This window comes from Buteo buteo, chromosome 23, assembly GCF_964188355.1.
Source record: "Buteo buteo chromosome 23, bButBut1.hap1.1, whole genome shotgun sequence".
NCBI lineage: Eukaryota > Metazoa > Chordata > Aves > Accipitriformes > Accipitridae > Buteo > Buteo buteo.
In genome coordinates this window covers 23,283,126-23,298,624 of record NC_134193.1, presented here as the reverse complement: position 1 = coordinate 23,298,624, position 15,499 = coordinate 23,283,126, and the positions used below count along the sequence as shown (strand labels likewise).

Genomic DNA, 15,499 nt, shown 5'->3' with positions numbered 1-15,499 from the left:
AGAAGTAAGTGGCAGTTGTGGCATAGATAACCTGACATTTTGCAACAAGAAAGAAGTTGACATATGGGCACTGAAATGTAACGAAATCTTTAATTTTTCTTCCATTTCTTAATCTAGAAAGACCTCTGAAAGAGACTTCTTTTGTCATTAAAAAAAAAAAAAAAAAAAGAAAAAAAAAAGAAAAAAACCCGGGGGTACATGGCAACAAGGCATTCCTGAGTCCATCACTGAGCAGTGGAAAAACAAAGCTGCCAGCACCCAACCCAGCCAGCCTGGCCCCCGCAGCGGTCACTGCCGCAGGGCTCCAGCCAGCCTCCACAGCCTCGCGCTGGCGTTTCGGAGCAAAACTCACAGCCACGCTGAATAAATCAACTGAGCTCCAGAAAGGAAGGAGGAATCTGGAAGCAAACTGCTGCCACAAGAGAAGTGTGTGAAATAAATGCTTCCAACAAACCTACCCAGACAAATTACAACTCCCCCCTGCCAAGATCTGCATGATCCAATACAGAAAAGCAACTTGGTTTCCTTTTCAGGAATCCACCGGCTTTGATGTTTTTCCAGATCATTAACATCAGTTTCCACTCTCTCTGCTGCCTCCAGAGATCTGGATTATAAACCAGCATGGAATGAACACCAAATCTCACTCTATTTCCTACAGAAGCACCCCCTTCCCCCCAGAGCCATGCTGTGGATGGACCCCGGCTCGCCTTGTCCTTGCTGCCCCAGCCCGGCTCCCTGGGACCTGGCCCCGGGGGACTCTCTGGCTACTTCAGAACGACCTCGTGCTGGGAAAGTTTGCCCGGATGACCTAGCAGATCAAACTCTGGCTGGAACCTACGCTTGCAAATGTTTCCCTCTACAGCTGCAGTCTGATCGTCCCACTTCAGGACGGCAACTGCTTCGACTGCTTTCCTGCCCCAAGTCACTACCTATGGCCCACCAGATACCACCACAAAACCACCCTGCTACCTGATCAGATCACAAAGTTTGTTCTGACCTTTCTAATAAGTGTCTTAAAGAGATGAATAAATATAAATATTCATTTATTGTATTTAAATATGTAAAATACAACAATAAACAAACCTTTAAGTAAATATTTACATCTTTAAGGTAAATATTAAGGTAATAAATATTGGTGCATGATTCCAAAATAAACAAATTAGAGATGTGGAGAAAGCGCCACCTGAAGAGCTGCCCACAAAAACATCCTTCTTTATGGCGAGTTGGCAAACACACACCAGCCAACACCAAGTTGGCAGCTGGCCATGTTTCCCTCCCTTGGTGCTCGCTCAGTCCAGTTTCTCTGGGAAAAATACTTCACACAAGTAACCGTGTTGATAATGTATTTAAACACAACCACAAAATAGTACTTTTAAGATAAGAAATATATGCAAAGGCATTGCTGCATCAAATAACTGCTTTGAAAATCCACTGCTCCTAAGCAAATGAATGGCAAACATTGCAGCCTTGTTCACAATCACAAATGTTGCTTTATCAGTAGTTAAAGCCTGTGACATATTTCGGGATGTGACATCTAGGCTCCAACCCAGAGGACACGGCACTTTTCCTTTAAAAGAAAATGAAAACCTTCACCTTCAGTTCAGTATCAGCAAAACTGAAGAATGCTGGCATTTTCAGAAAACAGCAGCCATAACCATGTATAGTCTGAATGTAAAGAAAGGATTTAAGAAAACGAGAAGCGGTGTTTGAATGGCATACAGCTCCACGCAGGAGCAGCGTGCAGTGCTGCGGTTAGACGGCACAAATGCTTCAGGCACAGGCTCTGGCGACAGGCACGGGGTGACGAGCTCTGCTGTCCCGGCTCAGGGCCGGGAACTCTGGCAGACGCAGCTGTAATACAGGCTCCGTGCAGAGCCCTGACTGCTGCTCCACAGGCACCTTCTGCAGGATCTGTAACTGAACTGAGAACTCTTCAAATGGTATGAGATTCTTGAGCATATTGTAAAAAACTATTTGGTTAACTTTTATACAGTACAAATAACATGTGGTTCTGGATCCTGTTTTATTTCTATGGATTAACACAACTTGAGGTATCGAACTTATGGATGGCATATCAGTATGTCAAGCTAACAAACTACTTCTTTAAGTACTTGCACAAATGTTTTAATTGTTTTGGGCTGACAGCTGGCAAGTATTATTTGCAAATACTATCAACAAACATACATCAAAGTATGTTCTGCTTTTGTTCTGCTGCTTTTTCAGCACAGTTTCTGTATTTAAGTGTTCAAAAAATGAAACTCAGTCCTATCCAAGGGTAACTCTGGTCACCTTATCTCCAGTTTTCTGCTAGAACAAAAATCCTTTGAGATAGGTTTATACAACTGAAGTCAGGCTTCTGGCTAGGAGATGACAGCTGTAGCAGTATCTGGAAGTTCATACACTTGTTTCATGCACAAAATTGGTACAAAGAAGCCTGAATTACTTTGTGCACACATTGTGATGGGGCTGTGCAGAAGTATCTGATAGACTCCATGCCATGCGATTTCTGCCTTGACAGTCTCAGAACAGGTCAAGAGAAGGTACAAGTATTGACTGTCCTATATTCAAATTACATAAATTTGTATGCTACAACCAACAAACACATCTATCTGCAACATGATGCCGAAGACGGCTACAGTAAAATTTCGGGGCAAAAAACGACAACCCTGCTCAGCAACGTACAGGGTCACACACCAAAGCGAGCGATGGCTTTGCCCACCTGACTTTAGCAGAGAAAACCCACACTATGGGGAAGCGCACAGTTTGGACCAGTTTGTGGGTTCCCAGAAACCACAGCTGAGACTGTAAAAATCTCATTTTGCAAACTCAGTCACTAGTTTCCAAACGCAACATCCTGCCATGTGCTCTGCAAGGTGTGTTAAGCCTTTTTTCCATCCCTAATCCTTTTCCTGAGACGAGTCGGCTGAGTACGTCTCAAACTGGCAGGTTGAAGTGATTCTGAAAGTTAAATCAAAGGTTAGAGCTGGTGCGAGTGCAGGAGGCTCTGCCAGCTTCCACGGTAGAGCGCTGTCCCCCCTGCAGAGGAGGTCGTGCATGGCTGGCTGTGCAACCTCTCCGCTGCCGGCCTCGTCCCCAGGCAGGAGACAGCTTTCGCCTGTAATCAGAATCTGAAGGGGGCTTTCAATGGAAGATTTTGTAATTCGAAAGGTTTACGTTTCAGTGGCACTTAGCACAGCAGAAAACTTATGGGAGGCAAGATCCCCAAGAGGCATCAGCATACTGCTCTGAATATTAACTTCAGAGCGAGCTACAGTGGTATTAGAGCCCATCCAATTAGTGAGGCCTGCAAGAATATTTGCACTCCTAAATCTGTTTGTTTCTGAAAGGGTTAAAGCTTATTATTAGCATATAATTTACAGGTCCTTTCTCCCAGGGAAGAAATAATGCACAGTAAATGCCACATTCATTTTAATAATACATGTTACAGTCTGTGCCCAACATCTGCACAAAGGTAAAGCAGACAGATTTTTTTGACATGTCCCACTCTGCCATCCAAACACAGGCTTTTTGTTTCTTAAGTGACGGAAGGTTTAATCAAGAAAGCAGGCAATTCATCAATCGAAACAAGGCTGCTCACACCGCCCTGACAGCACACACATGGTTTTATACAGAAGAAACCTGGCCACCTGTCAGCAGCACCTTTTACATCAGGATATACAAATACACCAAGTGATCAATCCTCCAGCTCTTCCCATTCATTTCTTCGTTTTCTTATTATATTTTTCTTTATGCTAGATGTTGCCCTCATTCTCTGCAGGGATAGATGGCAGACAAGGCAAGCTATGGCTGTTTATACACTATCATAAAAATTTATATACCCTTAGAGTGACTTATTTGCCTTCTATTTGAGTACCGTTATTATAAATAATTTTTCACTTCATTCAGGAATTTTCCCTGTACGTTATTATCTGTGGCTGACTGAGAGGGCTCCCTCTCTCCCTCACTGTCCTTGTGGCTCTGATAAGCCAAAGCAATATGCAGCCAGAAGATGCTGAAGTCTGAAATGAAGGCAGTATGTAGTCACAACAACATCTTAATTAAGCTGAAGGCCATGAAGAAAGACTACGCTGTGAAATACTGAGCAGTGTCTGTCGACAGGTCTGTCTGGAGCAAGGCATTCTTCTTCCAGCAGCTGCCCGTTCGAACATGCATATTAAACCTGTCAGCTCCTCAGCACCATGCTCCCAGCAGCACCCAGAGACCTTTTGCAGATCAACTTTGAAGTAATTCTGCCTTTTGGTCTCAGGCACATGGCACAGGGTGGGACCACGGAGTCTGCCAGGTGTGGAAGATGATGCCAGCGGTGCAAGCATGAGCACAGACAGTAGTGCTGTGCTGCAGTGACACGTGGCAGGCTCCTGCTGCGAGGTCTGGGCAATAGTTTCCTATATGCACCCTGTCAAAGACTGATTCATTCTAGAGGAGTCTCCTTAACTTTCTGGTCACCCAATATTTCATTGCCAAGACTGGAAACAACAAAAGGCTGGTTAAAAACTGTAATTACTACTTTCAGGACCATTTTTTCCTTGACTCCAGCTTTGTGATAATAATTGCATTACATACCCCACGGAGTAACATGACAGTTCCAGTAGGGGTGTGGCAATTTCTGCCAAAATGTATTTTGGGATACAGAGTAGGCTCGACAGCCAAAATTCATTTCACCTTTCATAAACAGGCTAAGCCCCAGTTAGAAGTGTTGTTTTCATTGACTACTGAGAAAATGTTGGGTGCCTACAGACAGAGAACCGAGACCATGCTGTGACTCTTAATTTCACCCTCCTGTACAGCCCTCCCTTCCTAAATACCCCATCCTGTCACCACCACAAGAACTCAGACTGAAGCAATACCAAAATTGCAAGATAAGAGACTGTTCATAACAGCTTTTGTTTCCCTGCGCCAGCACCAGGAAACCTTCCATTTTGCTGAGAGCCAAGAGAGGGAGCCCGCAGGCTTGTCCACAAGCGCGGCCGCCCCAGCAGGACTGGAGAGGACGCCTGCACCTGCCAGAGCCCCAGGTCACCGTGTCACCGGCCACGCCAGCCGCTCACCGCCACGGCCCGCACGTCTTCCACATGCCCGCATCTCTCCTGGCGCCGCGGGCCCCGCAGCACGCTGCAGCCAGGACCCCACCGCGGCAAACCACATCCCGGCAGAGCAATTAGGGACGATGGTGGAAGCGCGTTAATAAATTTCCCGTTGCCATGGCACTGCAGCGAGGCACTCGCATTGCAGCACAGATAAAACGGACTGGCTGCAAACTACACCAACGTAACAGGAAACTTCAGAATGGTTTCCACAGCGCATCTGGGGGCTAATCTACCTCGGCAATGTTTAAACACGCAAAGGGAATTGTCACAGCACCTCATCACAGCTGCTGAAAAGGCAGCAGTGGTCAGGAGTTATGCATGAAGATCCCTGCCAATGCACAGGATGTTTCATATGACAAGACCCTTGCTTCAGAAACGATTCACAGCTGCAATAGCCATTACAGCACATGTATGCACAACAACTTGTATAACAACGTGTCTGGAGGAGAATGTGCAGTTGGGGCGGTGGGGGGGGGGGGGGGGGGGGGAGGGGAGAGAATTATATACTTTGCCTGAAATGTGCTCATGCAAACGTGAAGGACTAATGCCATGCCCAGTTTTGCAGACCTGTTTTGTGCTTTGCCTATAATTATCTGGTATTCAGGTTCTTTACAAAATAGGTCATCTTTCCAGGTTGCACTGCAAGCAGAGGCAGTCCATGGGAAGTCCTAGAGCAGGGTCGTCCTCAGTAACATTCATGCAGACGTGCTGCCTCACTGTGCATTTGATGCTTTCTCAGGAGAGGAAGCACAGCTTTCCATCCTCCATGTAGGACTGTTTCTCATGTGAACACAAGAACACACCTTCCCTTACGTTTCTAAATCTATTAGAGCAGGAGAGTAACAAGAAAAACGAGTACTGACAAGAATTATGCAATTGTTATATTCCATCTATTTAGGAACCCGAAGCTGCAGTTTCAGTCAGAGATTACCTTTTAAATAACCCTTTGATTATGGTACATGAATTAATGCCATGTTCCCATGTTAGAATTGTCACTCACTATTAATAGCAAGAACCTGTGAATGGCACATTTTTGCCATCTTCTCTTCCCTGATTATGCACAAGCACTACCTATTGTACAGCCCACTGAATCCACTGCTGCTTTTGCTGGGTTTCCAAACTGCCCTGAAAATCTCCTTCAGCCAGTTGAAGGGACTTTCATTAGGTTTTGACAGTCAAGTTTAAAGCCAGTATTTTTCTCCTCTTGCAAAAATGACATAACAAAAAGCAAACTGTGGCTAAGTGTGATTCTACCATGCTTATCACAATATTTGTTCAGGTGTAATATTACTCCAAAAAAAATAATTCTAAGGAAAACTCTCTTGGATGCCAGAACTACTCAGCTGAAGCACAGAATATGAGCTAGTCCCATAAGGGAAGAGGCAGGTGAAATGCACTGTTGTGCCACAGCTGCACCTAACATTTTTCTTTAGTTTGCAGAATCAAAAGTCCTGTTGCTGTGGTTCATGAATAGCTTCCAGGCCACACAGCTCTCAGCACATCCAAGAGTGACAGACTCGATGAGGTACAACTCTGTAAAGCATCCCTGCCTCTCACTCCAAGAGGCATTTCCTCCTGGGCCCCAAGAATCCAGTTACGTTCCTTTTTAGCCCACTCTTCCTTCAGGACAGCAACCACTTAAAGGCAGGACTTCCTCCAGAGGAGCAGAGCTGTCAGGGACAGCTCACAGGGACCCCAGTGATCCTGAAGCACAGTAACAAGTACCTGTACCCACATGGGTGAAGGAACGGGCTTGATCCTCACCACTCTATTTAAATACACATTTTCCCTGCAGACTAGTACTAGTTAAAAATAAAAACCAACTAAATTATTCATTGGCAAGTTTTCTCCACATTGACATCTGGAAACTATCACTAACTCTAGCATTTGTATACTAGCCTGGAATAGTGAACAGAGAAAGCTGCAGCTAGAGAGATCAAGCGTGCATGTACAAGGGTATGCTTCTTGAAAATAATGTAGAACCCCCTCATATCCTAATATCTTATTTCAAGTTTGCCCTAATACTGCAGAAAGAAATCTATGCAATGCCAGTATTCAGAATATAGAAATGGGAAAGGGTAAAGATCTCATCTGTTTTTAATGTGTATGTTGAGTACAGTAAAGAACAGTGTGTACAAAACTCATCCTTGCTAGCTAGGCAGGACAAAGCTTCCTGTGAAAGGGGCAGAGATGTCGTCTCTTATGACTCACCTGTGAAGATCGTGAAAAAGATGAGGAGCAAAGTTTGTGTCAGTGTTGCTTTCCATCAGAGCTCTCATCTAGCACCTCTGCAGGCAGCAGCATCCCTCCCTGAGGGCCGCGATCTCCCCAGTGATCAGTAACGTTTGCCGCCAGTAACACCTGATATTTGTGTGCGCTGGCTTACCTGATATGGCATACAAATTTGAGTGCTGGTGCTCCAAGTCCAGGCGAGTGCTGTGACTTTTCCCTCGAAAGCTGGCAGGGAGTGTCAGCGAGATATGCCTATAGGAAGAGAGATGGGAAACGGAGATGACGTTACTACAGAGCAGAAGATACTGCTGCCGTCAGCCTTGCTCTTGCCTGATGATTCCAGTCAGGGTAAGCAGCAAACACCAATTTTGACACTGCTTGTAAAAGCCAGAGTGGGCCCCAAATACCAGGAGGAGACCGAGGTGGCGATTCAGTCATTACAACAAGGGTGGTTCAGCTGCTTTACCTGCTCCTCAGTCCAGCTGTGAGCAAGACTGTCTGTGCCCTGGCACAAGCTTCCACCACCCTGCTGAACACCGGACTTGGCCAACAACCAAAGTGCTACAGAGGCAGCCATCCACCCTCCAGCAGGACACGGCAGCTCCTCGCAAGCCAGCACCCGGGGACAGCCTGCGCCATGGCTGGTAAGCGTGGTTCCTCCTCTGCAAATGCAAGTCTCGATATAAGGTATCAAGAGCGTGCCTGAACACCCGGTGGGACTCAACTGCGTTTCCTTCAAGGCAAAAGAGCTAACAGCAAGTGCTTTGGATTTATCCATGCCAAAAACTTCTGAGTATATTCATAAATAAGATCTTTGAAGCTCTCTTGATGACTAAGGCCTGCTCCAAACCTACCCAGAGCCTGCTGCACGCTCCCATGCTCCCTGAGGCAGGGGGTGATGCACACGCTGAGCTCCACTACACCAGCCCCTGAGAAAAGGGAAGCCAAACTTCACTCATCATCTCTAGCCGCAGCAGTGCGTGACGCCCTCCCTCCCAACAACGCTCTGCCCAGCATTCCTGCAGCAGAGATATTTTTACAGCTTCCATTAAACCTTCCTATAAATAGGAAAAAACAGAGCTCATGGAAGTGAAGTTGAAACTATTTTCAGCGGCTCAGAGCTTATTAAAAGGAAAACCCAGCACACAGCAAGCCTGGACACAGGCTAGAAGACGAGGTGGGTGACCTTCCCAGGCACACGTGGTGTGGGAGGGCAGGATGCGACACCCAGCAAGCCCTGCTCTCCTCAAGCCCTAGGGCTGGAGAGGGGGCTGCACATGAAGCTGCTGGAGCCTGGAGCTGCTCTGCACCACCCTCTGGCACTAAGGACGGGCCCGACAGCCCTTCGGGCAGGGCGCAAACAGCCAGCACCAGCTCCCCCTGCCCAGTGGGACACAGCCCAGGAAAGCTGCCCGGGCACGGGAGCGCTGAGGTTTGGGAGAGCACAAGCAAGGCTGCTCACCATGGCGGACACGGCTCTGCCTCTGCCGTCACGCTGCACCCCCAGTCCAGCCAGTGCAGCCGCCTGGCCAGCCATGGAGCTCCACTGAGAAGTCTGACATGAGAAAAGACTTTTTGCTAGTAACCGTTATTGATAGCCCACAGATTTCTATGCTTTGATGAGAGATTCGGGCTTTCCCCTTTTAATTCAAATCTGTATTTTTCTAATGCTGATCCCAGGTCTGTGTGAATTTTTATAAAATGTTATCATTAATCTTCTGGACTGCATTGCCATACATAATGAAGATGCTCCTTCTTGATAGAGAGCTTTAGTGTAGCATAAGGCAGAAGCAGCAGCTACCATTTCAGACAAGCAAGAGCTACTGGACACGGCAAGACCCTTGGCATCGCCCTCCTGCCAGAAAAACAAGGCGGCCTTTGTGTCCTTTCACAAACACCCGATCTGCGAGAAAGAGCCCTGTGTATTCTCCAGCAGGCCATCAAATCCACATTCTTAGCTAGCAGGTTTTATCTGTTGAGCAAATCATCTGGAAATTATCTGCCTTTAAAAACAGGACACATTTTGTGAAGAACTATGTATTTTTAGCCCTTGATGCAGCTGATGGTGAACAGCATGGATAAAATAAGAAAAAGCAAACATCAGTTTGAGTTTGCTTGTGCTTCCCAAAGCTATTTCTAACCAAAAAAAGATGGTGTGAAAATATTTTCGAATTTGGCTAACAGTTTGCCGTTTAAAATGCAATCCATATGAGACTCTCTGTGAGCAGAGGCAGGTTTGTCATGAACACACTTTAAACCAGAAGACCACTGCCTGTAGGCATTACACACTTTTCATTTGTTTTTTAATAGCAGTATCCAAAAATACTTTCAGAGGCACCAAAACAGCTAACAGAAAGACTTTTGAATTTCTCTTGCTTGTATGGAGGGCCCCTTTCTTCACCCCAAACAAAACAGCAGGAATTATTTTGCAAGTAAACAAAGCAAACCTAGTTAAAAGGCCCATTTCTGAGCAGAGTATTTTAAAAATTTCTACCAGCTTCTGCTGCAGGAGAGGCTGGACCCTCTTCCCTCTGGACAGCCCTTTTCCACAATCCACCACCAAGCCAGCCGGACTACTGCAGGCTGCAAGGGAGGTGATAAGCATCCCTTCAGCCAGAGGACTGCAGAGACAGTCCCACAGCTGGCTCATAGCGGGCACTACGTAAGCACCACGAAGGAGCTGTCAGCTCCACGAACGCATGCAGCAGCCTTCCACTAAAGCTCTGAATCCTTAGTTTGCAGAAGACTTTCTGAACCAAGTCCCTAGCCGCTACCAGTGTGCCTGGCAGCTCACGCAAGCACCAGGTTTCACGAGCGCCATATGCTGAAGCGGTGCGCATGTTCCACGCGTGTAATTAAAATGAATCACTTGCCGTCTGAGGGACTCTGACCACACACGGATGAATATGGCAGCAGAAGATGACGTATACAGATCTTGCTACCTAACTCTGCGGGGTATCCTCTTTGCTCTCCATTTCAGACGTATCAATGTTAAAAGACACACGGAGGTATTCTCTCATGGCAGGGGAACTACAAAGGCTACGTGCGAGGGTGCACACCTTCAGACCTGCTCTCAGTGGGCAGGCGCTCCTGCAACCGCTCGTGGGGCTCGTCGGCTGAAAGCACCAGTTCAGCCGCTGCCCACGCCAGCCTGCCAGCACCGGGGGGGCCTGAATGTGGGCTGTAACGAGGGCGTTTGGAAATGATGGCCTGCACCCCCCCCATGGCCACTTTCCATCTCTGAGGTAGGACAAACAGGCATTTCATCACTCCCACCAAGCTGCACCGTGGGGAACCAGGTCTCTCCAAGGACAACATTTAGCTGCAAAACCACAAGACGGAGAGCAGTAACTGCTAGAAGGAGATCAGCTCTCCCCTTCCCCCTTCCCTTTTTTAAAAGCATGACATTGTAGGGAAAAATGGAAAACAAGGTCTAATTTATTATAAGTTAATGCAAACTTTGGCCAGGATCAATATAACTTATACCTACTAAGTTGATTGCATAATGCATTTTCCTTATGCGTTGTGAAAGCCAAATCATTTTGCATTGTAGAAGACAAAAAAAAAAAAAAAAAAAAAAAGAGGCTGCCATTGAAAAGCAAGAAAATCCCAATTACAAAGTCCCCAAGTTCCTAAACACATATCGTGAAAATATGTGCAGCTCTGCGGCATATGGCAAATCAATTACTAGTTTAAATTTTAAAACAAAAACATGGTAAATGTGTTGCAGAAATAATCAAGAACAACGGTTTGGTTTAGATTACAGCGGCCACTAGAGTTTTGAATACAATTAATCATCATTCCAGGCAATGGGAAGCCATATTGACACTTATTCCTAATTTGAATATTTAATTAGGGTGAAGTTCTTCATCAAATTATCACAGAACTGGGAGGAAAGCCTAAAAGATTTAAACAATTACTACTTTAACCCTTCACCAACTGCTCACCTGTGAGCACAAGAATCTTTTCCCCATTCTGCAAAGCAAGAACATGCTCAGGCAATACAGAAAGACAGTACTTAAAAGACATGACAAATACCCTGGGAAGGGTACACAGACATTTGGCATCCTGCAGGGCTCCTTCAGAGATGCCAGACTGACACAGGCTTCTGACTACCGACACTCTTTGACCTTTATCAGAGCAAAGCTTTCAGGCCAGATCTCTATTTTAGCATTAAGTGTGTTCCTACTAGGGCTTCTGTGTTTTGTTTTGTTGGTGGCTTGGTTTTGTTTGTTTGTTTTAAACTGAAGAGCCTGTCCAGAATTATCTGCCAGGTTCATGTGCTGAGGGATACCGAAGCTGCTGCCCACCAGCTGACCTGGTGCAGCCACCCGGTCCTGCCCACCCCGCATGGGAGGTTTCCCAGTCCCTGCCCTGCACCGGGAGCTCACGGGACAGGGACGGACCCCGGCGCTGCTTCGGACCCACTGCACCTCCCACCACATCATGGGCATCCTCCCTGTGCACAGCTCTGCCTCAGATCGCTCAAACATCCCTTTATGTGCTGTATTAATCCATATAAGAAAATCTCTTTTAATGAGGAGTGGTATAGTTATGAACTCTCTAGAGCCATAATTAGAGCAAACTAATTGAAGTTGTGTTTTGACACACTTTCCAAATTCACGGGTACTGCATGACATATTCACAACACTACTGCTGCACAGCCATGGTGACAGCAAAATCATTAGGCTAATAACGCTTATTTGCATTCTTATCATGCCAGCAGCATGCCGTTAAATACTGCTTCAACCAGTGCTCGTTTACTCTGAAAGTTTCCACTGAAAGATATTAACAGTAATTATTAGTACTTTAGTGGAATCTCTAATGTTAAGGAATGGCAACTCACATTAACTATCCCCATGCCAATTATTTTCCTTTTGAACTGTCACAAAAAGTAGCTTTCCTCCTCCCCACCAAATGAAAACAACAAGGCGGATTTGGTGCTGCCAGGAAGGACAGACAGATGCCTGCCCCAGCAACGCCAGCCACTGGGGCTCCAGCCCGCTCTCTCCAACGCTGAAGTCAAAACCACACTGTTCCAGCACGGCTTAAACGCAAAAAATATTCTTCCGCAGCATACGCTAATTTCCAGGCAATTTAGGGTGAAACAACTGCAACAGCACAGTTGAGGACAGGGTAGATTTAATTACTCTCTTAACTTAAGTTTTTTCTGTTGGTCATTAGATCTACAGAACAAGTCTACATACAACAGCAACAGAAGCAGCACGTGATGAGAGAGATCCTTCGTATGCTAGCAAAGGCGGTTTGAGGTCTGCACACATTATGGCCATTTTTTGAATGTTTTTGGAGAGAAACTTGCATAAAACAGGCCCAGGAATGCCTGACAGTTCCAAATCAGTTATTAATAACTGTCTGCAGGAAGGTGATGAACTGCTTTTGAAGTTAGGGGGCAAGTACTCATAAAAAGTAACAGAGGATCATAAGGGGAAATGCCAGATATCAAAGGATGCTTCATAATTCATATAAAAATATCAACAATGCACAGCAAAAGAACAACTGTAAGCTTTTGCTTTCCAACTGGATTGGATAAGTGTGGTAGAGAAATCAGGCAAAACTTTAAGAACTGCCCCATGTTATCAAGTATATTAGAAACCATACTGCATGCTGCAGACTGGAATTGTCCTGTTCTTTGATGTACCGCTATCATGGCTGCAATTTATTTTAAATGAACTTAAGAACAGTGCCGCAAAAACTGCAGTCTCATAGGAATACCTTCAAATAAAAAGAATTGTATCTTCCATAATCAGTGGATTATGCAAAGATCCTGCTTCATGAAAAACTGAGGACAGAACAATTAAATTCCAAGCTGTAGAAGGCTGAAAACACACCTACAAGAAGTTAATATCAGGCTGTAGCTCTCAAGAAATGTAATCCAACTTGAAAGCTTTGCCTATGGAGGGAGGAAAAAGCCCATTTCTAAGAAATGAGCTGCTGGAGTTTCACTGACAGACATCAGAGGATCTCTCAGCAACTGCTCACTCTACCAGAATGCATTTTCCAAACTGCAGCTTACAGACAATGCCATAGCAGATATCTATGGCTCCAGTGGTGTCCAGAATCCCATCTACAGTATTTATTCACAGTCCTTAACTTTTACTGTGCTCAGGCATTGCAATGCCAGAACACCTACCTCATACTGCAAAGAACTGCAATGAAAAACAAAACTGTGAGGCAAGAATCACCTCGGGTAATGGACTTCATTCCAGACAATCTATTCTAATCGTGTAAACCAAATATTTAAATACTTTCTAAAACCTTCCTGACCCTTTCCCTAAAACAAGCAACATATGGGCTTTGCAAGCATTTCATCTCATTCCAAGCTACTAAAATATCCTGTTTCCCAAAAATCAATGAGAGCTGGCGGTGCCAGATTCAGATTTTATAAAAGCCCAAATGCATGAGAGAATGAAAAAGGGAGTGAGTGATTCTTTCCACTTTTAGATTTACCCATTTAATTTTCCCAGCTGCAGAAAGGGAAAAATGTCTGTCTGCAGCATGCGTAATGAATGCACTACGTACAGCATGCCTCTACGTATCCCCCTCCCAAAACAACCACGCCTCGAAGACAGGGGAAAACGCTGTTGTGCTATTCTGTCAAAACTAAAGCAATCACCAGCTGAACAGAACAAACCTCGATGATGCTAACAAGGGAGCATGATCTACTGCAGACCAGCAAACCAAAATGTAAGGCTTAATGCAGAATGAAGCTCCTGCAGTTTCCTCTATACAGGGATTAATTTAGATCAGAGGATTTAAGTAACCAGGATAGAACAGCTGCCAAACAATAGAAAAACCCCAACAAGTTTAATTTACACTGCTTGAAAGTCTGAGCTGTAGCCCATTAAATTGTTATAGGCAGAGGACTGCATCAAAGAACTAAGACCTCATACTGTAAGCATGAAGTGCTTATGAAGTGGTTGTCTTAGATGAGCAGTGCGGTGTCTCTGGAGGCTGCAGCGGGAAGAGCACAGCTTTCCACATCCTTCACTAGCTACTCTCCAGAGTCAGGAGTTTTCAGATAATGAAGCAGTAGGGAAAAATTGCCAAACAGCAGAAATACTCCAAAAAGATAAATTACACACAGTGTAAGCTTCCTCGGTTAGGATTTTAAATTCTGTCAAATTAATCAGCACAACAAAGCCCAGGCGCACACGTCCGACGAGAAGCATCTCTCTGAAGCAAGCCCCTTGCCCGGGCTGGGTGCAGAGGGGGGCTGCCGCCCAGGCAGACCCCACAGCACCGGGGTGCTGCAGGCACAGCCCAGCCGGCGGGGAGCAGCAACACCTCCCCTGCAAAACCTGTTAAACAAATATTCCACATAAAGACTCATTTGGGAAGAGCACGTTGTCAGCACTTTGCCAGTAATAAATAATGACAGTCCAAACACTTTACTAAAAGCAATAAACTCAAGAAGTGTTTTGGAAAATGGTGAAAGTGATTGATTTAAAGAAGGAAATATCTGAACACAACCACATGCACTTCAGGGTGAAAGCACAGATTACAAATCAACAGTGGCAGAGATCATATTAAATAGCAGACAACACAGAAGTTTTAGGGAAAAAACGCTCAATTCCCCCGCAGGGCTTATTTAACAACTGAGTATATAGCTTCTTTGAATGAATACCTTTGGTTTGTACTTAATGACCCTATGCTATACCCTAAAGAAAACATGCCTCCAGGAATATTACTATACCAGGAACAGGGCTCTATAAAGAAAAATGACTCTAAGGAGATCGAAGCCTCTTCACTCAGAGCACTCCCCAAATTTTTCAATGCATCCTCAAAATCAGCTAAATCAATCAGACTTCTTCTAACTACATTTAATGTCTCTTTCTCAGCTGCTGCAAAGGATTCTTGTGCCTGGAAACCACTCATATTGTTTAAACATTTTTTCCTAATCATCATTTTCTACCACTAAAACATACTGGACTGTGACCAATTTTTGCACGTCTTCATCCAGCTGAGTTGGATGCAAGCCATACGGTCAGTGCAGTTTCATAACAAATTCCTTATGGGAAACAGACTCTGGATAAATGTATGCCAGCACCCTTTACCCACTCAAACCAACCATCGTGTTCAGATTTGCACAGCATACACGCATCACAGACATGTCATCCTTAAATTTTGCTTCTTACCAT

General features: G+C 45.2%; 1 protein-coding gene across 14 annotated transcripts in view; it reads right to left on the bottom strand.

Moving 5' to 3' along the window:
• The window catches only part of MVB12B (multivesicular body subunit 12B), a 64,655-nt gene that overhangs the window by 21,606 nt on the left and 27,550 nt on the right, over positions 1-15,499 (bottom strand). For all 14 annotated transcript variants that reach the window (XM_075055694.1, XM_075055695.1, XM_075055701.1 and 11 more), the window contains one exon: positions 7,495-7,592. In XM_075055694.1, the coding sequence (XP_074911795.1) occupies positions 7,495-7,592 (98 nt within the window). The remainder of the gene's footprint in view (positions 1-7,494; positions 7,593-15,499) is intronic.